Source organism: Mastomys coucha, unplaced genomic scaffold (assembly GCF_008632895.1).
Source record: "Mastomys coucha isolate ucsf_1 unplaced genomic scaffold, UCSF_Mcou_1 pScaffold15, whole genome shotgun sequence".
Lineage (NCBI taxonomy): Eukaryota > Metazoa > Chordata > Mammalia > Rodentia > Muridae > Mastomys > Mastomys coucha.
The window spans coordinates 22961837-22987901 of NW_022196897.1; the positions used below are offsets into that span (position 1 = coordinate 22961837).

Consider the following 26065-nt stretch of genomic DNA (forward strand, 5'->3'; position numbering starts at 1 on the left):
AGGAAATAACAGCAAGAAGATTTAACCCACCTCAAACTTCAGCGCTGTCACTTCTGATGGCAGGTTCACCACAAACGAAGCTACTCCATCAGCGGCGTGCGTGATGCTCCTCTTTGTTTCCAGGTCAGTAGTCTCTTGATTCTCATCGACTGTCTGTGCCATCAGAGTTACTGGGACCCCTCCTACCAACTGCTCAAGTGAGTCCTTAACCTGTACCTGTGTGCCAGAACAGTTCAAATGGAACCCAGTAGATCATCTTGTCTCAAATCAGATCAAATCTGAAATGGCTTTCTCTCCTCTCTGCCTCCTACTGCCTTACCTACCTTGATGGAAAATGGAATCCCGGGCTTCAAGAAAAGAGGAGTAGCAACCAAATTTAGTGTGTAAGGAGAGAGGACATATTTGATGCCGGGGATTTCTGCCTCTTCTGAAAATCCACCTACAACGGAAGCAAGCTCTGAGTTAATGTTTCCGGAAAGATGGTGGTGGTCTTTAGGACATCTGTCCAATCTCTGTGCTTATTCATCCCCTTGACCTGTCCTCATTCGTTGGCCAACTGAGGGAAAGTGCAGACAAGAATGGGGAAGCCCCTGTAGAAAGACAGTCTCCAGAAGTCGGGCTACAGCACAAGACTGGGGGGATGTGAAAGAGGACACTGCCCTTCAGCAGCCGCTCTACTTTAGGTTCAGTTGAGTGTTTTCAAAAGATTGGGGGAGAGACAGGGGACTCAGAGGCTGAGCCTCCACAGGTATCCATGTTAGATCACTGGGATCTGGGGACAACTGGAGAGGAATCAGCTTGATGCAGAGTGCAACAGTAGGGCTGGAGGTGGCTCAGTGGTGAAGAGCACTGACTGCTCTTCCAAAGGCTATGAGTTCAATTCCCAGCACCCACATGGTGGCTTACAACCATCAACCATCTCTAAGAGGATCTCTTGCATTTCTGAAGACAGCTACGGTGTACTCATATAAAAAAATAAATATTTAAAAAAGATTGCAATAGTATTACTCTGAAGATTAAAGTTAAGTAACATTAAGGACAACATAAATTATGGGCCTCCAGCTTCCTCAACCTCCTTTCTAGCATTGTATCCCCATTTCCCCATGCATTCATAGTAGACAGTCTGCTGCCCTGGAAGACAGGGCTTCACTCCTGCCCCATCTGCCTCCACCTTTTCTCCAAGACTGGTTGTCTTTATGACACTGCTCTTGGCTACTCTAGAATTCTCTAGAAGCCTGCCTCCTTTTACAGGTTAATAGCATTGAGCTCTTTGCTTAGAGTACACACAGGATTTCTGAAACAGGTTCCGCATTACACACACACACACACAAGCATACATACACACATAAACACATAGTACACATGCACATATACACACAGATACACATCTACATACAACACACACACATACACACAGGCACACACACACATAAACACACAGTACACATGCATATACACACACAGATACACATCTACATACAACACACACAAAGGCACACACACACATAAACACACAGTATACATGCACATACATGCCACGCCCACTCCAGTGAAATTTGTATGTCAGGCTTGAAGGCTTGACCATGGATCTGAGGCATACAGCTTCAAAAGAAGCTAGTCTCCTGCCCTGCGACCTTTTGGCATTCCCTAACTCGAAGGTGGCTCAGATTCGTCCTTGCATTAGTCGATGGAAGGTCTCTCGTGCTAGGTGTCCACAAAGATATGGTTTACTAATAGCTAAACAAAATTAGACGTTGCTCTCTGACCTTCATCAATGTTCTAACATCTTAGCTGAACCCTGGCTTGGAATTTCGTAGGGAGTGTTACACATTCAGACTAATTGCTTCTGTATTAGGGAGGCAACAACTTTGAGTAATTGTTAGGGAGATAAGGAGGGAGGTCAAGCATTGAAGTTTATTGAATAGAAGTTGGGCAAGGTCAACTAGAACCCTCATTTTTAGTCACATACAGCAGACCACATTAGAATCTGAGCCACTCCCTGGGATTAGAAGAATGGGACTCCTGGGGCATATCTCTGCTAGCCCAGAAGATTAGCATAGTTGGGCATTTACTAAGGATGGGCTAGACCTTGAGCCAAGTGTGTGTGTGTGAGAGCTGTGCTGCAAGGCATTCCAGCCTCTACCCTCATACGGTCCACAGACACCCCCAACCCCGGGCCCTACGCGGCCCGGGCACTCTGGGCCCTGGGGGGGGGGGGGGGGGGGGGGGGGGATGGTGATGTAGCGCCCGTCCAGAAGAGACAGCTGTTGCTTTAGACCCATTATGTTTTCATTTGGCCTCAGATGTACCTTGACTGCTGAGCTGCCTGACTTTTCTTTTTCTTTTGTAGTGACCATAAAGGTCTAATGCCTAATTTTAAGAATATACATTCAGATTCTGCACTTCCTTGTGTTGTGTCTGTCTGTCATCGCCGACGTCTTGCTGACCTGTACTGGAACCCTGTTTCTCCCACGGTTTGAGAGGCCAAGGCTGGCCAACCTGTGGCACATACACACACACAAATACACATCTACATACAACGCACACACATACACACAGGCACACACACACATACACACACACACAACTTACCTGAAGATTCTGTGACTGTTACAGCAATATAAAGGTACTTGTTGTTTAAATCTTCTAGACTGTTGTAGGACAGTTCTTTAGCTGCTGATTCAGAATCAAAAGAGATCTGAGCAACTCCGTTGACCAACTTTTTGAAAGGAGCAAACAAAGAGTCACGTTAGAGAAGAACATATGTGGAAAATAGTCAGAGTCTGCTCTTACTAGCCTCTAGACTGAAGGCCAACTATAGGAGACATGTGTTATTGTCACAAGTAAAGTGAATGACAGAGTCACAGGTGTGGGAAAGTTTCAATCACTGTGAGGTCTTTCTGGTACCAGTTGATAACTTAGTATATACTAAGTAAAGAGACATGAAGTTTGTTTATATATAACTAATTCTATTGTTGAATTATTAAAAGATACTATTTTTCTTCTGTTTTTGATTTATTTGAAAATGGTTTGACACAAAGGCAGGCCTTTTTGTCCCATTTAGCTTGATTGACAGGTACTGGCATTGAACTGGGACCTCGTGCGTGCTAAGATGCACTTTATTGTTGAGCTACATTCCTTGTCTTTATTTCCTTTAAATCTCAGGGCTTAAAGTAGAATCTTGAATTTTAAAAAGCCTCTTAATTTGCATATTGAATTAATAATACCATCTTTTAAAAAATAGAAGCTAAGTACTTGATTGTGTAAAATGTACACAAAGAGACACGACCCCATATCATTGATGGTGTAATGTAGAGAACATTAAATAAGAGCAAAAGGAGCCAGGGCTTTAATCTCAGTTCTAGGAACTGATTTAAATCAACCCTTGGCCATGGACAGATTTCACATTGTGTGGGGATACTCTGTGCACTGAAGAGACATCCCTCCCTTTAGTTGCCCAATGCCAGGTGCCAGGAGCACCCTCACTTCAGAACAATCATAAATAATTCTGGGCATTGTTGAATATCCCATTGGGGTAAGTGCCCTCCACCCCAATTGAGAGTCATACTGCCAGGAAGCACAAAACATTCGAGAGACTCACAGCCTAGGGAGCACATAGAATGTGAGCTAACCATGTTCAGGTGGTCAGGGGCTACTTCCCAAAGAAAAGCTGCCAGTGTTGAAATGTAAGAAATGAGAAGGAATTAGACACAGAGGAGACAGGAAGGATGAAGAGAAGGAGTAAGGACCTGGAACCAAGAGAGACCATGTTGAAGAAGCAAAGAGATGGCGCAATATCAACTGGCAAGGGAGGCTGTGTGTATGCTGTGTATGCATGTGTGTATGCTGTGTTTGTTGTGTGCACATGTATGTATGCATTTTTTACATGTGTATGAACACACAGGCATGGGTGTGTGCATGTTAAGACCCAGGCTGGCATCGAGTATCATGCTGGATTGTTTCGCCACCTTATTTGTTGAGTCAAGGTCCCTTGATCAAGCCCAGAGAGCACTGGTATGCCTCATTTCCATAGCTAGCTTGTTCCGGGGTTTGGGAGGGGGAATTTATCTGAAGGGCAATAGATGCCAGCTGGGAACTTTAGGCTGCACTGTGCACAGGATGTGGGATTGCACTGCTCACCATGCCACCGTGGTCTGAGCAAACACCTTACCGTTTTGACTTGCATGGCTTTATGCATCATCTGCTTCTCATCCTCTTTTATGTCCTCTCTCAATCCAAAAAAGACATACACTTCAGCATCAGGGACCACTTTATTATAAAAATATCTGCCGGACGATATCAGAAAGTTGTTTTCCTAACACTGTTATAATAGGTGCCTCAGATAAGATCTAACAGTTTTAAGTTAGAAAAGGCACATGATATGCTGCCCACCCCCCACTACTGTATTTTACCCTTACAAGGCCATAGTAAGAAAAATATTTCTTTTAATCCCAGCACTGAGTTCAAGGTCAGCCTGGTCAATGTAGCTAACACTAGGCCAGCAAGGTACTACATAGTGAGAACCTATCTAAAGAAGGCATAAGGCTTCCTGTCCATCCCCAAAGTCATGGAACAAAGCTAGTCACAGATTGACCTTGAACTCCCAGAACCTAATGTAGCTAGCTCGAGGAAGCCATGCCCTTACCTTGCTTTCACAGTGATCTCAAAGTTCTTAAAGTTCTTATAGCCAATGAAGTTACTTTCTGGTTCTATTGAAACAGAGAATCGTGGCAAGACTGGAAACAGAAATGAGGTCACAGTTTTACCATTTAACTAGAGTGGCCTCTGAAGCACAGCAAGCTACTAGACTTTCTAGTTGGACAAGAGGTAACATCATCACAATCCCCATGTCCATCACCATCCCCATCACCATCCCCATCATCATCATCATCATCATCATCATCATCAATCACCATCATCATCCCCATCATCATTTTATCTCCATCATCATCATCATCATATCTCCATCATCATCAACATCATCACCACCAACAACCATATCTCTGATAAGCTTTCCCTCTCTCCAAATCAGAGTGAATCCAGGCTTGATGTGCCCAAATCACTTCTTTATATTTTGTTTATACTGATTATAATGGACAATAGATTATTTTCTCCAGTAGAAGTTCCTTAAAAACAGAACAAGGACTTTTTTTCTCTCTCTGTCTCTCTGTGTTTATTTCTCCTCTTATCCTTCTTGTCTTAAATATTTATTCAAAGAGTTTATTAAATTGAAAATAGGAAATGAAAGTGTGGGTTTTTTTAAGCATCTCTCATTAGTAGGTGAAATCTAGCCAGTATTTAAGTGCTGTCCGAGTCTCTGGTGCTAGTGTGCCTATGGAGAATTGTCTTGATCACTGATTAATATAGGAGCTCACTGTGGGAGGCACCATTCCCTGGGCAGGTAGTCCTGGGCTGTGGAGAAATCTAGCCAAACATGAGCTTGTGAGCAAGCCAGCAAGAAGTGTCCTTCCACGACAGGTGGTGGTGGAACACACCTTTAACCCCAGTACTCAGGAGGCAGAGGCAGGTGGAGTTTGAGGCCAGCCTGGTCTATGGGTGAGTTCCAGGACAGCCAGAACTACACAGAGAAATCCTGTCTTGAAAAACAACACCCCCAAAGTGTTCTTCCATAGCTTTTGCTTCAGGTTCTGTGTGGGTTCCTGTCCTGACTTCTCTCAGTGACAGACTGTGAACTGGAAGTCTAAGCTAAAAAGGTCCCCCCACCCCACCCCCACGTTACTTCTGACCATAGTAGTTGTGCTAGTTAGGGTGTTTTTTGTTTTGTTTTGTTTTGTTGCCTTTAATTAAAAATAGACTCTTTTCTCATACAGTATATCCCGATTACAGTTTCCCCACCCTCTACTCCTCCCAGTTTCTCCCCACTTCCCTCCCATCCAGATCCACTCCCTTTTTTCCTCCTCATTAGAAGAGAGCAGGCTTCTAAGGGATCATAACAAAATAAAATATAATAATAAGAAAACAAAACCATCACATCAAAGTTGGACAAGGCAACCCAACCGAGGGAAAGAGCCCAAGAGAAAGTCCAAGAATCAGAGAGCCACTCTTCCACACACTCAGGAGTCCCGAAACATGCTAAGCTGAAGGCTGCAATCTATCCGTACACACAGAGGATCTGTGCAGACCTATGCAGGCCCTGCTCATGTTGACTTAGTAGGCCTTATTTTTCTGGTGTCCTCCGCCACCTCTGGACTGGTGGCCCTGGATTCTATAAGAAGGCAGACTGAGTTGACATGAGGAGCAAGCCAATAAGCAGCACCCCTCCATGGCCTCTGCATCAGGTTCCTGCCTCCAGGTTCCTTCCCTGTTCGAGTTCCTGTCCTGACTTCCTCCAGTGATAAACTGTGATGTGGAAGTGTAAACCGAATAAACCCTTTCCTCCCCACATTGCTTTGACCGTGGTGTGTCAGTCTACAGCTGGGTAAGTAAATAATCTCACGGAGTGCTGGCATGCTATCTAGGAAGCGAATCCGAAGAGAGATTCTCCAAGTAAATGAACATCACAGACTGAGACACGAGACGTGAGTGGAATCGACCGGGCAGGGAGGGAAATGAAAAAACACCATATGCAGCATTTCCAAAGCTGAGGAAAGGGGTGAGGTGGCGGGGGGGGGGCAAGAGTGGTATAAAATGAGGCTGAAGAAGGAACAGGGGCCAGCTCAAGCTAAGGATGTAGAGGTATAAAGGGCGAGTAGTAGGTGCTGTCAGTGTGAGCATTAGGATGACTTTCATCCTGAGATTATTTGACTGATACTAAGCAAGACAGCTGAGAAACAGCGATGCCAGGGAGGCTGCTGGAGTGTCTGGCATAAGCCTGGTGAGATGAGTGGATCGGGGGCAAAGGCAGAGAATAAGATGCAGGCAGGCTCTGCATGCCAATAGAAAGCAGCAAACGCGGGAGGCAGTGAGTGAGCTCAGTTAGAACAAGGCACCGAGGCAATCTTTGGTCACTGGTCACTGTTTCCCCCCTATTTGTTAACAGTGCATCTATCTGCCCTTCTTATGAATCTCCTGAGGAAAGAAAGAATGCCTTTAAACAGAGAAGCTCAGTCTGATAAGAGTCCAAAGCCCCTAGAGTAAACTAAGAAATGGGGAATCTCAGCCGCTCATAGTTACTTCATGATCCAGTAACATGACCGATCTCAAAATAGGAATGTGTCCAGTTCTAAGTGGACCTTGTCAGACTCTACTCACTTTATCTAATTACTTATCTTAAGACTAATTCTAGAAAGGACTTTAACAAGCCAAGCTTCTTAAGGGACCACATTTCTTTCAACTCTGTCATAAATGATGCAGTCCGGGCAGATTGGTGGTTTCTTCAAGGCTGACAGGGCAAGCTAGAACTAAGCACTCACTACCCAGACAATGACTCCGTACATCTGTCTCCCCTCGTCCACTTCTGGTAATTCCAGTCATATCAAAGGTGCTGCAAAATCCCTCTTAGTTATAATAATCTATTAATATTAGAGATTACCATATTCCTTAATTTCAAAGTATGCAGTTCCAGTTGTTGTAAAATCCTTCTTATATTTAGCTTTAATTGTCCAAACACCATACCTGTGGGAGCAAAATATTTAAAAACGTGAATGTCATTAAATATTTCTAATTTTGCCATAGGCAATTTAACTAATTCTTATTTAAAGATGTCAGAATATATAGGCATGTAAATATTTTGTGAAAGATTCTAAAACAATAAACAGAAATAGTTTAGTATTTTTCTTTCGATAATAAAAATTATTTATTAATTAGATTTTTACATATTGTATTATTTTTCCAGGTATTTTATCTCAATACAGTCATTGTATTTGATTTAAAGGGCTGATGATAACTTCAGAATTATACTTAATTCTTGAGTCTAAGGATGCTAACATGATATTACAATCTGTAATATATCAGAAAATCTATAGTGATGTCTCTAGAAGCATATAATGCACAGGTCATGTTCTACGGATTATAAGTTTACACCTTACATACATAGAATAATGATTGGAGACAAGGTATGGTTTATCTGAAAAGGAAATGACTTACTTAGTTTAAAAAAATTCCATTCCAAAATATTTACTGAGTACTAGAGTAAACAATTAATAACAACAACAACAACAACAAAAACAAAGAATGACATGGAAGAGTCACAGTCTTCAGTTAAGAGTCCACGTGAGTTGGAGTCCTCATGTTTCTGCTCAGAAGCAGGTTTGAAGAGACCAAGTCGCTTGGCCTCGTTTGTGAAATGAGAACATGCTGTCGTTGGCTGTACTGCGCATATTGCAGTTATCCTCAGCCATATTTAAAAAATCTCTATCAAGTACCTCATCCCATGACTGCTGAGACGAAACTAGCAGTCCGTCCAAGTGAGGGGCTGCCCTCATGGAGTTTCCAGTCAACCGGAAACTATAAAGACAAGAGCCCTGCAGCGAGGCGTCCTGCCTGCAATCCCAGCGCTGCTGCTCCAGAGGCTGAGGCAGGAGGAGTTTGAGGTCGGTTTGTAGTGAAGAATGAATTCCAGGCCACCCTGAGCTAGAGTGAAATCCTGCCTCAAAGCCAAGCAAACAGCAAAGCTCAAAAGGAACAAGAAAATAAAGAGACTGAAGTAAGCATCTCAAAGAAAATACGAAGAGGCGGTGTGAGGGTAGACGACACCCAGAGACAGTGTCACCAAAGACAAACTTTTGCCCTGAAGATGAGGTGAAGCTCAGCATGGAAGACAGAGTGAAGCGTGATCTAAATGAGGTGACTAGTGTAAAAGTACTGGGGTGGGACAGTGCCAGTCGATAGAGTCTCATAGTGACGCAGAACCTGCCATGGGACAAGATAAAGTTTGAGATAATGACAGTAATGGCAAGAAGCTCAATTCTGCACTATAGAGTACATCGTATTTTCAAGAAAGTACACAACTTAAAAATTATCCAGTTGGACAGTGGTGCAACCTTTACTTGGGAGGCTGAGGCAGGCAAATTTCTGAGTTCGAGGCCAGTCCGGTTTGCAGAGTGAGTTCCAGGACTGCTAGGGCTATGCAGAGAAGCCCTGTCTCGAAAAACCAAAAAATAAAAAAATAAAATAAAATAAAAATTCCGGTTTACTGAAGCTCTTCAGTTTCAATACCTATACTTTAGAAAAATGCATCTACACTGATTTCCTTTTTAGAAGGAAGGGGAAATGACCATAAAGTGGCTGGTTGAGGTTCTGTAGCAGCTGTTTGCAGATGCTCGTATCTAATACATGCTACGCTGCTCTCCCTTAGAAGCAGGACCAGGTCGTCATCTCTACATTGCTTTGCTCCCAGAACTTTACACTGAAAGTGTGTGCATGTGTGTTTCAGACAGAGCTCTGTTTCGCAGGCTGCTGATGAAGCCCTGGGCTCCTCCAGCCCCAGTCTCCTGAGTATCTGGGATGGTGGTGGGCTCTGCTGGAGTCCGTCACTGAGAATGTGTCTTTCTTTCCCTACCAGGAAGCAGCCTCACTCAAGATTCCTCACATTTGCGTCTATGGAGCTCTGCTAACACTAGGTGGCACCACTTGATTGTGTAGGTCCTTACCAGCCAAAAGTTCCAGATGTCCATTATAGAGAAAATTTGTTGAATAACAAACATTTTTTTTTTAACTTACTTGGGATTAGATGGAATCTTGAAGTCGGGAAAAGAGATAATTCCGGTATAATCATTTTCTTCTATGATGTCAACTTCTGTCCCCTCAGGATCCTTTGAATAGAAACAGATGTCCTTACCTTAGTTCATTTTCTGTTACCATAAAAGAATATCTGAAATGGATAATTTACAAGCCATGGAGATTTGTCATTATTGTATTACATAAATGCTTTGCCAGTGTGTACATCTGTGCACCACTGTGTGTCTGGTGTCTGAGGAGGAGGTGCACCTTTGTGTGGGTGCTAGGAATTGAACCCCTGTCCTTTGCAAGAACAACAAGAGCTCTTGACCAATGAGCCAACTCTCTGACCCTTTTGATTACTTCTTGATGGGCTTGCTTTTAAAAAGGAAGTAGACCAAGGATGGGTTTTGATGGTTTACATCAGCATCCTCCCCTTGTTAATTTAGCTCGTATGGGTATCCCATGTGTCTGCCATAGAGACCTAAGTCTATAACGCTTCATTCACAGTAAGTGTTTAGTGATACCAGATGATTTAGTGTAGCGTGAGGATGAGATCATGGAGGGAGATTCTTCAATAAACAAGTTAAAGTATTATTTGCAGAAAGAAAATACTTACTATGAAAGTTAAGATAGCCTCTCGTTTGGCTGGCTTCAAGTCGTCACTCAGAGAGTAGACTCTAATCTTTACTGCAAAAACATGTGGCAATGTCAGGAACTGGCAGACATGGTTTCTATGGTCCCTTTATTTATTTACTCTACCTTTTCACTTTAACTTTTCAGTCACAGTTTTATTTAATTAGTTAGCCTGGCCTTGAACTCACCCTGAAGCCCAGGCTGGCCTTGAACTCATAATCCTCCTGCCTCTGCCTCTCACATAGCTGGGATTACAGCTTATACCACCAGACTCAGTAATTTTTTTTTTTAATTTCACAGTCCTTAATGAGATAACTCTCATTTGAGAGGCTGTATTCATAATCCATAAATGAAAATGTATATTCAAAAAAGAGAACCCTGGGATTTACTTAAGAGGCTACTAGTATTGAATTTAGCACACAGTTCAATGAAGCCCTTTAGGAACACGTCATTGGTGTAAAACTTGTATCTGTAACTATTTATCAAGTAGCTACCATGTTGTTAGGTGTTTTTATCAGAGTTAGTGGGAAACTGGCAGTTTGATTCTGGCAGTATGTATTTCTTTACTTATAAATTCCATAGTGGCTAAACCACTATGACCAAAAGCAACTTGGGGAGGAAAGGATTTATTTCAGTTCACAACTCTCAGGTGATACTCCATCACTGAAGGGAGTGTGGGAAGGAACTCAAGGCAGGAGCCTGGAGAAAAGGACTGAAACAGGGGCCGTGGAGGAGCACTGCCTATTGGGTTCTTCTTTCTGGTTTGCTTAGCCTGATTTTATAAATTCAGGGCCGTTTGCTCAGGGCCATTATTGGGGGGGACGACCCATCTACATCAATAATTGGTACAACTCCATGAAGCAAATTGTATTATTGTTTTGTTTTGTTTTTCAGATGAGGAAGATGGGCTGTGAGAGGCGAATTCACAGTTACCACACAGTCAGTAAAAGCTCATACCTGCATCTGACCCCAGTTAAAATGGCTCCAGAGTCTGCTTTTTAAATACTCTATTTGGCTATCTGTCGTCAAAGGAAAAATATTTATAAGAAGTTATCTCGTTATCTAGAGTAAGTGAAGATCCCAGACTTTCTCATCAGTGAAGTCATGATGGGAAAACATGAGGCCATTCCCAAACGAAGCCTTAACAATCAAGACAGGTCCTGCCTTAATTTTATGTATAGATAGGCTGAAAAGATGAGAAGAAACTACAGCTTTTATTTTATTTAAAAAAAATCACAAGAAGAACAACAACAACAACAAAAAAAAAAACAACAACAACGACAACAAAAAAAATCATCATCTTTTTTTTTCCACCTTAAAAAATATTTTGTGTGTCTTGGGGAGGGGGTTGTTTGTGTACTATGTGCATGCAGTCCCTACAGAGGCCAGAAGAGGGCGATGGATTCCCTGGGGCCAGACTTTGGGAATTTGGGAGCCACGTGTGGGTACTGGGAATCAAACCTGTGTTTGTTAATGCCAGTACTCTTAACTGCTGAGCCATCTCTCCAGTATCCTCGCCCTCGCCAGGCTTTTCCTGCCTGAGCCAATCATAGCAGGTGCTGCATCATGTCACTGCTGAGGTCATCCACAACCACCTCCATTAGCACATTCTGCGGTGCTTTACAGTGAAGCACTCTGATCCCGCATCTCTTCCTCTGTCCTTCCCCAACAACAATATTATTAACGGAATCTTATCGCTTCCCCCTTTCATATACGCATCTCTTGTAGATCAACCTTGATGTGCTCTTAAAGTCAGTGCTGGCAAGAAGGAGAGCCGAAGGAACTGATTTTGCAAACACGTGAACATGAGGAGAAGCATCCATACTTTTCTGTTTAAATCAGGGCTTTCCTCAAGCACAGGGTTTAGGCGGGCTACTCCCCCTTCCCTCTGTAACAGAAGAATCTCTCTGTAACAACAGAATGGCACTGTTGAACAGACACTCTCATTGATAAAAAAAAAAACCTTTGAATATTAGCATCCACACAGTCTCATGATCTTGCCTGTCACTTCTGAAACATTTAAGTTTTCCCAGATTAGGTGCCCCCCCTCCATTTTTTATGAACACAGCTCTATAAGAAATATTTTTCTTTGGTCAAAATTTTTTGCAATAAAATCTGTGTTAATGAGTATGTTCTAACAGCATTTTACAAAGTTTAGAAAGTGCCCCCACACTCCCTGACAGGGTTTCATTGCTGTCCTAGAACTAGCTCTGTAGACCAGGCTAGCCTTGAATTCAGAGAGATCACCTGCCTCTGCCTCCCCAGTGCTGGGATTAAATAGGTGTGTGCCACCATCAACCTTCAAGGAGGCTTTTTAATCTACTTAGAAATAACTGATAATGCGGTAAATGTATTTGTGGATTTTTTCACTTTATTTAGAAATTTCTCTATAAATGAAAATTCAAAATGCTATTTGAAAATATAAAAGCCAGTAGGAGCTAAGGATTATTTTTGATTGGTGGTGGTGGTGGGGCGGGCTAGAAACCTTTCTCCACTCAATTGCATGTGTCCAAAAGGTCTAAAAATACAGTGTCAATTTTTCTACAAAATGATTGATACTCTACCTGACTGGTCTGGAGTGTAAACAGGTTTATCTGTATGGATAAAGAGAAACCCATTGTCATAGGTTATTGGCAGTTTCTTCGATTTTGAAAAGTGTATTGACACAACTTCCAGATACACGTGAGAGACTGGGCCTTCATCTCTGGGAACTTGCTTGGGCTGTAGCTGTAAAAATAATAACAGAAGAACATAACTGAGCATGCCACAAACCACAGCATTAGAACCAAAGCATGATACTGTATGTTACATCATTTGGAAGGTGGTATAGCCTAGCACCGAAGCCTAGTGGTCAGACCTTCAAGGTCACGTGGGCAACATAGTGAAGCCCAGTCCCCCAAACTTAACCAATTAAACCGACAATCAGAAGCAAGAGTGTGGCACAAGAGTCATAAGAGCAAATTAGTTGGTTCTGTGCCCCAGTGTAGGGGAATGCCAGGGCCAATAAGTGGGAGAGGGTGGGGTGGCAGGCATGGGGAGGGGGGAGGCAACAGGGGTTTGTTTTGTCGTTTTTGTTTGTTTCTTTGTTTTTTGGAGGGGAAACTTGGAAAGGAGAAATTTACATGTAAATAAAGAAAATATCTAATAAAAAAAAAGAGCAAATTAGTTGATGAAAATTTACCTTTAAGCCACTGAAGGTCTTTGGTTTACTGTGGGAACTCTGAAGGGTGGCGGGGAAGGTGGCTCAGTTGGTAAAGTCCCTATCTTGCAATCATGAGGTCCAGAATTCAAGGCCCCAACCCCATGTTACAAAAAGTCTGGGTGTTTTGGGTCAGCACTTTTAATCCCAGAACCTGGGAGGTAAAGACAGACTTAGAGCTTGCTGCCTGGCCAGTCTAGTCTACCTGGTGAGTTCCAGGCCAGTGAGAGTGAGAGACTCTGTCCTAACAAACAAGGCTATGGCAACTGAGGAGCCACAGCTAAAGTTGTTGTCTGGTATGGTCACCTGCATACACACACACACACACACACACACACACACACACACGATGACCACATGAAGACGGTCTGTACTTGAACACACACGTGGCTTTATGGAGATAGTCTATACTTGTACTGAGACAAGTGACCACGCAGGAACAGATGTTATGTAATATCTAAATGTAGTGCTGTGGACTACTTCCTACTGCATTACCCCCCCCCCCCACACACACACACAGTGCTTCCCATGTCTCTTTGTGGTAATCCGACTGTTTTAGGTTGTGGGTTACATTTTTTAACCCTTTCTGTTTCCATTCCACCTTTAACTGGAGCTGCTTTACTCCTCTTGTCTTGTTTTTGATCCCCATTTACTTTTCTCCCCATCTTTTCTTGACGTTTTAATGCCAACAGCTCATTTGACTTAACTTCGGGCTGCTTTAACTAATATTTCCTTCCCATTCTTAAGCATATAGCCAACACCTAACTCATGCTATACTGCCCTTGATGGTTCTTTGTCCTAAAACTGTTGGAGTCAAAAGGGTGATTGTTTTGAATACAGTAAGAGCACAGTTCACTGCATTTTCATAGCAGGCCTGCTTATCAGTTGTGGGTGCTTCTGCAACTAGAATTCCACCCTCAGAGTAGCAGCAGAGACTGTGTCTGGTCCCCTGAGCATGGGGGCTGAGAGTGTAGCCACTGGGCTATATCCCCAGCTCAGAGTTGGAGGAATGACAACTCAGTCCTGTTACAACTTAGTCACCCTTGATTGGGGAAATATTTTAGGTGATAGATATATAGATTATAGATGATGGGTAGATGATAGATGATTGATAGATGATAGATATCTAGATATCTAGATTGATAGATGATAGATGATGGATAGATTATAGATAAATAGAAGATTGATAGATGATAGATAGATGATAAATAGATGATAGATAGATGATAGATACATAGATGATGTATAGATGATAGGTAAACTAAAACTAGAGATGAAAAGCAGACATTACCACAGATACTAACAAACTTCAGAGACTCATTAGAATAAACTTTGAAAACCTATATTACAGTAAATCTGAAAAACAAGAAACAAACTCATCCCAACAGTTCAGGAAATAACAATACCCAGAACTAAAAACATAATTGACAAAAAATAATTTTTTTCGCTGGGTGGTGGTGGCTCACACCTTTAATCCCCGCACTTGGGAGGCAGAAGCAGGAGGATTTCTGAGTTCGAGGCCAGCCTGGTCTACAGAGTGAGTTCCAGGACAGCCAGGGCTACACAGAGAAACCCTGTCTCAAAAACAAACAAACAAACAAAGAAATAGAAGGGAGATTTGACAAGGAAGCAAACTAGCAGGAGGGGAGAAAAAGAAGGAAGGAAGGGGAGAGGCTGAGGGGATAACCGTGGTCAAAGCACATGACATGCTTAAAAGAATTTGTTTATATGAACCCATCAACATCCACAGTGGACACGCTAAAGAAAAAAAAAAGTTGAAATCTTGCTTCTAACCAGTCAGGACTAAAATGTCTCTGAAAAATTATTTGATTGGTTTGTTATTTTTATTTTTTTGTTTTCAGTGAGAGTTGTTGGCTACAAATGTCAACAACCAATAGTATGGGGAACTATATGCACAATTTAGAATGGTAAAGTTTAACAAATATTCAACAACCATCTAACAATATACGACAGATCATATGTACGTTTAATTCCTATTCTTCCATTTCTAATTTTCACTTTAAAAGTATTTTCAGTTCATCTCCAGATGTTTTCATAGAGAAAATTTTATTTTTAAGGAAGTGGACATGGGACACATCACAAAACCAAATAAAATTTTTCTGTTCAGAGCCTTGTGTTTCATTCATCACTAACATTGTTAACCATCTTATAACCCCACAGTTGTAGAAAAATGCAAATGAATATAAGTTTATCAATGCTCAAACTGCATAAGTTTTACCAAAAAAAAAAAAATTAAAAGAAAAACAAACAAACAAGGAATAAATACATACTGTTAGCAGTACTGAGTTTTGGAATTTGTTTTCTGGGGACAAATTAACATAGCCTGAAGAGAAGGTCACTTTTTTGTCAGGATAGCTTCTTAGAGAGATTGTTGCATCAAAGGCTTCAGTGTAGCCATGGGCTTGAATTACGACATTTTCAGACGATCCAACCCGGAAGACTTTGGGTGCTGAAATGACGTAGCTGTCAAAACAGGAAAGGAGAAGGCTCACTGCCTCTGCATGGAGGCTTTCTTGCATTCTGATATTTTCCTTCACTCAAGATTAATTTTTTTAAAAAAAAAAATTTAAGGCAGGTGGTAGGGGTGCATGCCTTTAACTCTAGCATGAGGCTAGCCTGGTCTACATAGTGAGTTCCAGGACAGTCAGGGCTACACAGAGAAACCCTGTATCAAAAACATTGTTTTTAGTTAAAATAATATTTTGAAAGCCAAAATTTGCCAAGCTGGAAAATGCAAGTTTTCCAGGAAGCCACAGGGTTATGTAATTAAATCTAAGCAGCAGTTAAGAGGTTAGTTTACATTTAGAAAGACAACAATAGACTCTCCTTGGGATGCTGCACCCAAGGAGGACTTAATGGTGCTAACTAAAACACGAAACTTGGTCATTTTTATTTGTAAGCCAGGAGGATTTTAGCATAGGTACAGAGCATTGAATGGTAGACTTCCCATCTGTGAGTGGAACAACCAAAGTAAAGTCAATAGTCTGAGACATGAATCACAAATCAGTTAACAGAAGGGAATCTTAGAAATATCTTCTACTGATAGGTTAACTACAGACAAAGATAGAATGCAAGACCACTGTGGGAATCTGGAGAAGTAGTAATGGGGGTTCTTCAAGGGCTAAAATAGTGATAGTGACATTAATAACATACAACAGTAACGCTAACACTAACAGCAGACTCAGACGCGGGAGAATCTGTTAGCACTTTATGCACAATTCTTAATTTCTACAAGAGGTAAATGATTTAGACCGTAGAGTTATCCTTATTTTATTCATAATCAGAGGTTAATTTGCTCAAGGTCTCTTGGCTTATAAATGAATGAGATGGGACTTTGCATCCAGGTATGTTTCAGCTACTATGTATCACCGAAGGCAACAGTCCAAGTGTTCGTCAGCCATAGATTGTTCTCTTGTTTTCCCATGCAATTGATATAAGAATGCAAGGGTTAAAAACATGGTTTTAAATAGTGTTATGTCAGCTTAGAAGTATGCATAATGCTATTAGCAACTCATTACAAGAGCGGTCTAGTTTGAATAGTGAGAGCTGCATATGTGACTACATAGAGAAATATTTGTGGTAACCCCAATAATTGTCTCAGCAGACTTAGGGCACACCACCACCACCCCTGCCACCCGAGAATCATTGCAAGATTCTAACAACATTAGGACTTTTTTTTTAGAATTATTTATTAATTTTTTTAGAATTATTTCTAGAATTAAGACTCCCAACAGCTGTCCTAACCTGAATCAAGAGTTTTGAAATTAGGAAAATCTTCTTCCAGCCTCTACACACACACTCACTCTCTCTCTCTCTCTCTCTCTCTCTCTCTCTCTCTCTCTCTCTCTCTCTCTCTCTCTCTCTCTCTCTCTCTCTCTCTCTCTCTCTCTCTCTCTCTCTCTCTCACACACACACACACACACACACACACACACACATACACACACACACACACTCACCCACACACAATCTTTTAAGCTGGCTGCAAGCTAGTGGGAGGGGTCAGAAGGTAAAGACAGTTGCTACCTACTGATGGGCTGAGTTTGATCCTGGGAACCCACATAGTGGAAGGAGAGACTTGACTCTTAGGTGTTCTCTGAGTTCCACATGTCTGCTGTGTAATGTGCATGCCTACACCTCCCCCATACACACAAACAAATAAATACATAAATGTTTTAAAACACTGGCCACAGAACTTCCCTTCATATAAGCTGGTCCGTATGGATGCAGCAGCCTGTGCATAGGAAGAAATTTCATCTTGCATATTTTTTCATACTCTCAGAAGCTCAGCCCCTTGAACTCACACAGACAGGGCTATTACTTGGGTTGTTTCTATTTTTCTGCAGACATTTGCACAGTGTCCTCTGTTTCCTCCCGGTTCTTTTTGCATGTGACCTTTCCTGGATTTGCTTTACACAGTTGCTCCTTGGTTTCTGTACTCTCTTTCTTTCTTCACAGTACTAAAGCTACCTGTCCTTACTTATTCATTCTTTCATTGGATCATTCATTCATTCATCCATCCATTCATTCTCTGCTTCTTCATCTACAATACAAGCTTTTCTCCCACCTGCAGAATCTATTACAAGGAAGTTGTTCGGGGCGTCATCTTTCTTTGACTGAAAAATGTCTCAAGGCTCAGTATAGCACATCTGGCCAGTTGTGTCTGTGGTTTGTTTTCAGGGAGAATTAATTAGCTAGGGATCTCTGAATGTCGATAAGGACAACAAGCTGTAGACCAAGGGATCACATACAAAAGGGCAGGGCAGTGGCCTCTGGAATGCAAGCATTCTCTCTCTATTTCTGAGCTGCCCCAACAGGAACTGCCCTGTCTGTTACACCCTTCCAGTAAGTGATGGCTAAAGCCTCTGAAATCTTTGTGAAATAAATTCCTCTTTTGAATTGTTAGTGTCCAGTATTTTGTCTCGGTGGTAAGAAAGCTAGCTAGAATGAGGTTCAAAAATTTTTGCTGATTCACCAAGTGATTAACCACTGTGCTGGAAATGTCGTACTCTCTCATGTTTTCAGAGAGAGAGAGGAGATACTTTTATATAAGGGCCAATGCAGTAGACCAGGAAGAATTCACTCAGGACAGAAGTCACAAGGGCCAGGATTTTGGTGTTTAATCTTGGTCTCCCTGAGTTTGTCTGTCAAAAAGGAATAAATAAAAGAAGGTAATGTGGTGCTTGCAATAAAATCTGAGAGTAGACATGTGCAGCTTGCTTATGGCATCCATTTAGACTGTCCTTCCAGTTGCCTCTCTACTGATGCATTTCTGTTTAAGTTGGGAAGGAACTGAAGAAGTAAACAGGTGACCTCAGTAAAAATCCTCTTTCTATATCAGAATCTCCATCTTTCCTGTCTGGGCTTGTCATTATATGTGGACTAAGTAGTCTCAGCACATTAGCAAATGCCTGTAGTGCCAGCTAGCCAGGGACTGACGCCAGAGATTTAAGAGCATATATGATTCAAGACAGGCCTAGACAACACAGCAAAACCTCATCTTTAGATAGATAGATAGATAGATAGATAGATAGATAGATAGATACATACATACATACATACATACATACATACATAGTAGATAGACAGACAAAGTTTAGTGAGATAATGTTTAGTTAACTTCAATACTAAGATATTTGTACACATGACAATCACCATTTAAAAGGACAAGATTTTGATAACAATGTAATTATATGACAAGTTGGGTCATGAATATAGAAGTAATTACAACCATAGTTTTGAATTTGATCCCTTAGATGGGAATGCTTCAGGACCCACTATAAAGTAATCTGATATATCATGAATTAAATATAATATAATATGATATGATATAATTAGTTAAATCTGATATATCATTAATTTATGGTCAATAACGATTTGATATATAAGACTGCCATATTCTAGTTACCCTTGACTTAACTGCACTTAGACCCAGAAAAGTGCAAAACCAAGGACAAGTAAGTAATGAACGCCAAGAAACGTGATGATCCTGCTTTTGCTTTCTGCTGAATAGGAAAATGAATAGTCAGTTCTGTCGCTTTTACAGGTGGCTCTCCCACAGAATGGCCGTGCAGTAGCTCCTCAGCAAATCAGTTCCCTCCACAGCTCTCTGTGTGGGGCTGAGGCAGTCAGTCCATTTACTATTTCAGCAGGGGACAGTTGTTTCCAAATTAGCACAGCCACTGAGTCTCCTTTTCACGCACCACAGCTAAGGTTCCTAGGAAGATGAAGATGGCTCGTTCTACTTACGTTTGTTCCTGTCCCCAAGTTTTGTTCAGGAAAATCAAAAGGCAAAGTATTCCCCAAAGGCCCATGGCTGGAAGCGACATAAACCCATGGGCATGACCTTCCTGTAGCCACTTTCCTTTTAAATAAACTGAGTTTGAAGAATTTGGGTAAATTAGTTCTCCAGTTAATTATTAATGTCAGAGCAAAAGATCTTTAAGTGAGAAAGCTAAACTCAGAAATGGGAAAGAGAGAGTGTTCTAATGAACATAAAGTACCTTTTAACATCCTATCATGTCCAGTAATAAAGATGGGGTTATTTAACATTAACTTAAACCCAAAGACTATTTTTATAGGTAAAAGGACTCTAATGTGGGTGCTTGTCCGAGTGAAGAAACGATCAGTGCCGAGAGCCAGGAGTCGCTTTGGCTCTGGCTTTCTTTTGTCACCTTCAAGGTGGTTCACACCACCTTTAAACTTGTTCTGGTAGGTTCCATTTGTTCCTGAGATTGACTGGAGACTCACTTGGATTTCATTTTAAATGGATGGTTTTATGATGAATGAGTCTGACTTAGAGAAATGATAGTAGCATCCTCGGTACCCATGATGGTCAAAGGGAGACTTGGTCTGCAGAGGGGCCATGCCAGTCTAGAGAAGAAATGGGACATTGGATGGAAAAGGTCGTGGGTGGATGGAAACCCTGTGGAAATGCTCATGCCATTCCCTAGCTAGACACTTGGTGCTGAAGAGGGGATGTGTGTCTGTCTATAAATTCCCATGTTGCTCTTCCAAAATTCACATGCAGTCAGTAACCGAGTATTTTATTCAAAGTATTTATGCTTTTCAGTGAGGACTTCAATAGCTTAATACAAGAGCTCAATATGAACAAAAATCAATAGTATTTCACATTACAGTTTTCTTTCTTTCTTTTTAAAAATTTTGGTGTTCAGAGACAGGGTTTCTCTACATAGGCCTGGCTGTCCTGGAATTTATTGTATAGATCAGGCTGGCCTCAAATTCATAGAGATCTGCCTGCCTCTGCCTCCCAAGCCTTCTGCTGGGATTAGAAGCATGCACAACTAGACCTCACAGTAGCTGATCTTCATAACTCATTTATAATTAAATAAAATTAAGCAAAAGAGAACTTTTATATTTTTAATTAAATTTATTATTATGTTTTATGCTCATTAGAAAATTTTATTTAAATCTTCCTTTTGTTAGCATTCATTTGTACATTAGTATAAAATATGCGTTGTACTTTAAGGTAACAAAAAAAAAATGTCCAGGGCTGGAGGTGTATTCCATCGGTAGAGTGCCTGCTTAGCATGTTTAGCCCTGGGTGGATCCCTAGCTTTGCATGAGTATCAGCTATGGTAGTGTGCACCTGTGAGCACAGCACTCAGGAGGTAGACACAGGAGGTTATAGGTCATCCTCGACAATATAGTGGGTTTGAGGCCAGGCTAGGCAACGTGAGACCCTGTCTATAACAATGACAATGCTAATAATAGCAATAGTAATAAAGAGATGTCTAACCATAGTCCTTTATGTCATATGTTTTTGGTCACACTGCAATGACATACTTTGCTTAATTCAATAAGATTTTATTTACCAACTCTTTAATACTGAGTTTATTAAAAGAAAAGGGAGTAGAAAGAAAATTTTTATACACTATTTTACTAGTAGTATTTCTTTTATACATATCATTGAAATGGGGAAAGAAAAGCTGCCACTATTATGTGACTATCTAGTTCATTTATTTCAAAAGAAAACCTGTAAAATGATTAAGCTAGGTTGCAAAAGATAGGTCAAGTTAAAACAAACAGGACTTTTGTGGTCATTTTCGGGAAACAAAACTTGAGGGAGCGAAGGAACGCCCGGTTAACAGACGTAATAGTTATACTTCAAGTCCGAGGAAAGGCGAGCCTTTTGTGCCCCGAGGGCAAATACGAGTAAGTGGTATTGTCAAGCCACTTTTAGAGAAAATGTTTGACAAACGACCAATTCCTAGCATCTCAACTACTTAACCAAAACTGCTTAAATCTAACTGTCTTCTAAATATAGTTCAAAAACAGGAAACAGGTGCCTATTGGGTTTAATATGTGACCTTTGCACTAGTATTTGATGTGTGTGGAAGAGGAGAGTGGGTGGTTGACTCTTATTTTGTACAAATATTGCAGATGGATGCTAAGCTCTGCTGGAAACCCTGAGGGTCACTGAACCTCCCACAACTGTCACCTAACTTCTGCCCTAAGGTGGAGACCAGATGGCTTGCCCTAGCGTGCTGGCTAGTTTCATATCAACTTGGAGAAAAGGAACATCAGTTGAGAAGGTTACCATTAGACTGGCCTGTAAGCAAGCCTGTGGGCATTTTCTTGATAAATAATTGAGGTAGAGGGCCCAGTTGAATGCAGCGTCACCCCTGAGTTAATGATACTGTGAGGGGCTCTGAGGACCAGGTTGTCTTACTTGGGGTTGCTATTGCTGTGACAAGCACCATGACCAAAAACAACTTGGAGAGGACAGGGCTTGTTTCAGCTTATGATTTCATATCTTGGTCCATCATTGAGGGAAGTCGGGGCAGGAGCTGATGCCGAGACCATGGAGTACCATGGTTTGCTCACCCTGCTTTCTGATAGAGCTCACAGTTGGTCCCTGCAGGGATTCTCCTAGGTGGCGGTTGTGGCTGGGAGTGCAGAGAAGCCTTCTACAGGAAAATTAAGCTGCAGCTCTTTAAGGGACTGCCTTTTCCATGGCCCCTACAGCAGATCTTGATGAAAGAGATACTCCATGATTCTAAACAGTTTATTGGTGGCTCATAGCAGAAAATGGATGCATAATGGACCATACCCCACTTCTCAGGATAGACCTGATATTAAATACCTTTGCAGGGAGGAATGTCTGAGAAGGGAAGTTTATTGGCTAAGCCCTCTGGGACTATAGGTACCTCATTAGTATAGAGAATTCAGATTTGGACCTGCATGACCACACATTTCCTTATGTGAGGAGTGTGGAACCTCTTCCAGGTCCACTTGCAGGGAGCTGGGAGTCGCCTAAGCCCCAGGTGTGTCCACTGAGTCTCTGCCCCAGGTGTGCCCACTGAGTCTCTGCCCCAGGTGTGTCCACTGAGTCTCTGCCCCAGGTGTGTCCACTGAGTCTCTGCCCCAGGTGTGTCCACTGAGTCTCTGCCCCAGGTGTGTCCATTGAGTCTCTGCCCCAGGTGTGTCCATTGAGTCTCTGCCCCAGGTGTGTCCACTGAGTCTCTGCCCCAGGTGTGCCCACAGAGTCTCTGGGTCTCAACCTGCTCTACCTTACCAAATTTCCTGGCATGGTTTTATATCCCACACAAGGGTAGTGCAAACTATTTTCAGCTGGGGAACCTTAAAGCAAAGTACCTCTTCTTATTCAGTTGCCTTGGTGTAGGGTGTATGCATATTTAAACTGGATTAAAATACATTTAGTTTTGAAAAATGCTCACCAAAACAAAGTTTCATGGGGGAAATTCTCAGTGTATGCTGAATGAAGTCACTCTAGGTGAACAAGATTGGGGCAGCCCTGCCATCTGCTTACTCCCCCTCACATGCATCCCAGGGTCCCACTGAAAAAGCTGCACTGGAACTCTGGGACCCCTGGCACATGGCGTTTAAGCCGTTGCTGTAAACCACTAAGCAATTTCTTTCAAGTGTTCTTATTCATTCCATTCCTGTTACTAAAGCAAACACAAGGTGAAGTTTTTCAGATTAAGGCAAACTCCTCTGCTATAGTTTTGATCTAAAAAGCTCCCCACAAGGCCAGTTACTGAAACCTTCTTCCAGATGGTCTTGGTTAAGCTAAATGGGTCACAAAACAAACCCAAACAAACCCAAAGTCATTAATCTAGTAGGGACAAGAGAGAGATACAAGACTGTGAGAGAAGAGTAAGCAGAATATAGTGTATAAATGTATGATGTTGTCAAATAACAAAATTAATAATGAATAAAAGGAAATACCTTGTAGGACCAAGAAAACTAAAACATCGTGTTTCTCAGAGTGGCGCTTCTGGGAGGCCGGGGACCATTTTTCACTGGACTGCTGTTTTGTAAGACATGGTTATCCTACAAAGCAACAAAGACAGCTCCTCAGAATTGAATTGTTCTAAATTGAGACTTGAGAATCATGCTATGTTCCAGGCCATCCTGTAACTTTCTACTCTCTTAGCTTCCCCAGTGTTGGGATTGTAGACACGTGATACCATGTGTGCCTGTCATGAAACCCTTACAGCCATGGGCCTAGCCGGAAATGTCCGGTTGTTTGGGTTATGCCCTTAAGTAAAACAGCATTTCCCCATTTTTCCTCTGTGTCATGAGTGGCCTGGTTCTTTATCTCTTCTCCATACCCCAGCCTGAAAGCAACATGTCTACCTTAAAGATTCGCAAAACTATGAACCCAGATGACCCTTTTCTGTTTATGAATTGATTATGCCAGTGGTTTGTTGTAGTAATGGAAGTGGAACCACCAATTTCCTTTCTCCTTGTGCTCAACAGACACTAACTTTATAGCAGGTTAAAACCTCTCTTCCATATACAAAAACAAGACAACAGAAAAGTCCCCTCTCCCAGACGACTTGAACTGTCAATACCACCCCCCCCAACACCTTCTGTTCCTTCACAATCTGCACCGCCATCCACACCCAAGATGTCAGTAGCCCAGCATCTTATCCAGAGTTTAGCACATAGCAAAATAATGGAGAGAGGATGCAGCATAGACAAACTCTATAAAGCAGACACCTTCCGAAAACTTTCACGCATTTTCTAAAGAGATGGGCATAGAAGTGTCCTTAAGACATTTGTAATTTCAAGAATAGGGTTGCAACCTCAGAATAGAAGGAAAAGAAATCACTTGAACATCCATGAAATGGGATGCAGTGTTGCATGGACCATGTTTTGGAAATGACACAAAAGCCATGGTAACATTTATGTAAGTTTAAGAGTACACAAAGCCAATGTCATTGCCTGCCTGCCTGTTGCTGGCGGTTATATAAATACATGGTACAAATCTACTGCAGGTGAGTTTATATTCCGGTGCCACATGGTAATTCAGGAATGATAAAGAAAACTACTTGCTGGAGTCCAGACCCAGCAGAATCTGAGAAGGAAATGTGGGCTTGGGAAGATGAAGGACATGTGGGCTTAGTGATGGAGCAAACTCTAATTCTCATATTGTATTGATTTTTTTATCCCTTATAAACCAGTCAAAACAAAAGTCTACATAGGAAAAAAAGTCACCTCATAATCACAAGACGTATATTTTCAACCACACGTGGGCTTCTGAGGAACTTTGCTTAAAATGAGAGAATTAGGGCTTGCTACATCCATAAGACATCTGTGTGTCTTCAAGTCACGACTGGACATTTCTTCCTCAGACCTCTGACATGCTGGAGCCAGACTCTTGCAGCTGTTGCTGGACTCCTGAAGCTATTAGGGCTCATGGTACTGAAAGTAACTGGAGTCATGGGTGGGAATGGAACACGGAGCTGGGAAGAGGTGGAAAATAAACCCCCGGGAGAACCAAGAGTTAAGGACAATGGTTGAGCACATGGTCCTCATAAGAAACAAGGGTCTCCAGTGGAAGGAGAGAAAATGTACCCTCCCTCTGTCTCCCGTGGGCTTACTAACTCACCTGAGCTATTCTCGGAGTGCTTTTGACTTCCTAATGACTCATGCCTCACCTGTTAACCTCTTTGGTGCATGGATATACTTCTTGCCCTCACAGTCTTACTTATTGCTCAATGTTAGTTCTTTCATCTAATCATATGGCTTGTTACTCAGCCATTGGCTTGATGTAGTGGCCAACCTTGGAAATATCCCTTCCTGGACCTTACCTCCCAAGTATCTATAGACTTGTGTGTAGACTGTGACAAAAGTAAAGGTGTGTGACTTGTGACCTTAGTTCTAATTACATTGCTTTGCCTGCACTGTCTATCCATGAACTGCCTGTTCTGGGAGGAGCCAGATGCTATATAATAAGGACATGCAAGAGCCCCAGGTAGGCTTTTCAGATAGCTCAGTTGATAAAACAATATCCAGAATGGTCACAGGACTGGAGGCTTTTCCTCCAAGCTAACCTTCTAATGCCTTGAGGTAAGATGTGATGGTCTCCATTTAAGGCAATAAGAAGTGATTCATTCCACCAAAAATATGAAAAGACATTATTTTGCAATATTCTTTTTATTGCAAGAATGTCTTCAAGAATATAGCTAATGTTTAAAACTAGTGTTCATTCTGGAAAATTAGGAGTTTTATGGACTTTGTATATCCGTAGCCAATTTCTTTGTAAGAATTGGACCATGCTTCCTAAAAATTACCAGTGTTGATCTTTGACCTCCACCA

At 41.8% G+C, this 26065-nt stretch overlaps 1 protein-coding gene and 1 long non-coding RNA gene across 4 annotated transcripts in view; one reads left to right on the forward strand and one right to left on the reverse strand.

The window, feature by feature from the left end:
- LOC116090055 overlaps window positions 1-11516 on the forward strand; it is a 31431-nt gene extending 19915 nt beyond the window's left edge. For 2 of the 3 annotated variants that reach the window (XR_004118530.1, XR_004118532.1), the window contains 2 exons: window positions 4722-4827; window positions 11149-11516. This is a non-coding gene — a long non-coding RNA (uncharacterized LOC116090055). Of the gene's footprint in view, window positions 1-4721; window positions 4828-9463; window positions 9482-11148 lie in introns of those variants that run through there. The other variant, XR_004118531.1, reaches the window with a different exon arrangement.
- The window catches only part of LOC116090054 (complement C5), a 73910-nt gene extending 54099 nt beyond the window's left edge, over window positions 1-19811 (reverse strand). Inside the window, exons 1-11 of the mRNA XM_031369972.1 lie at window positions 19724-19811; window positions 15745-15937; window positions 12819-12981; window positions 10238-10308; window positions 9622-9713; window positions 7493-7575; window positions 4646-4736; window positions 4172-4286; window positions 2593-2719; window positions 324-439; window positions 31-216 (exon numbers count right to left, since the gene is read on the reverse strand). Coding sequence (XP_031225832.1) covers window positions 31-216; window positions 324-439; window positions 2593-2719; window positions 4172-4286; window positions 4646-4736; window positions 7493-7575; window positions 9622-9713; window positions 10238-10308; window positions 12819-12981; window positions 15745-15937; window positions 19724-19803 — 1317 coding nt within the window. The 5' untranslated portion in view covers window positions 19804-19811. The remainder of the gene's footprint in view (window positions 1-30; window positions 217-323; window positions 440-2592; window positions 2720-4171; window positions 4287-4645; window positions 4737-7492; window positions 7576-9621; window positions 9714-10237; window positions 10309-12818; window positions 12982-15744; window positions 15938-19723) is intronic.
- Window positions 19812-26065: the final 6254 nt, after the last annotated feature.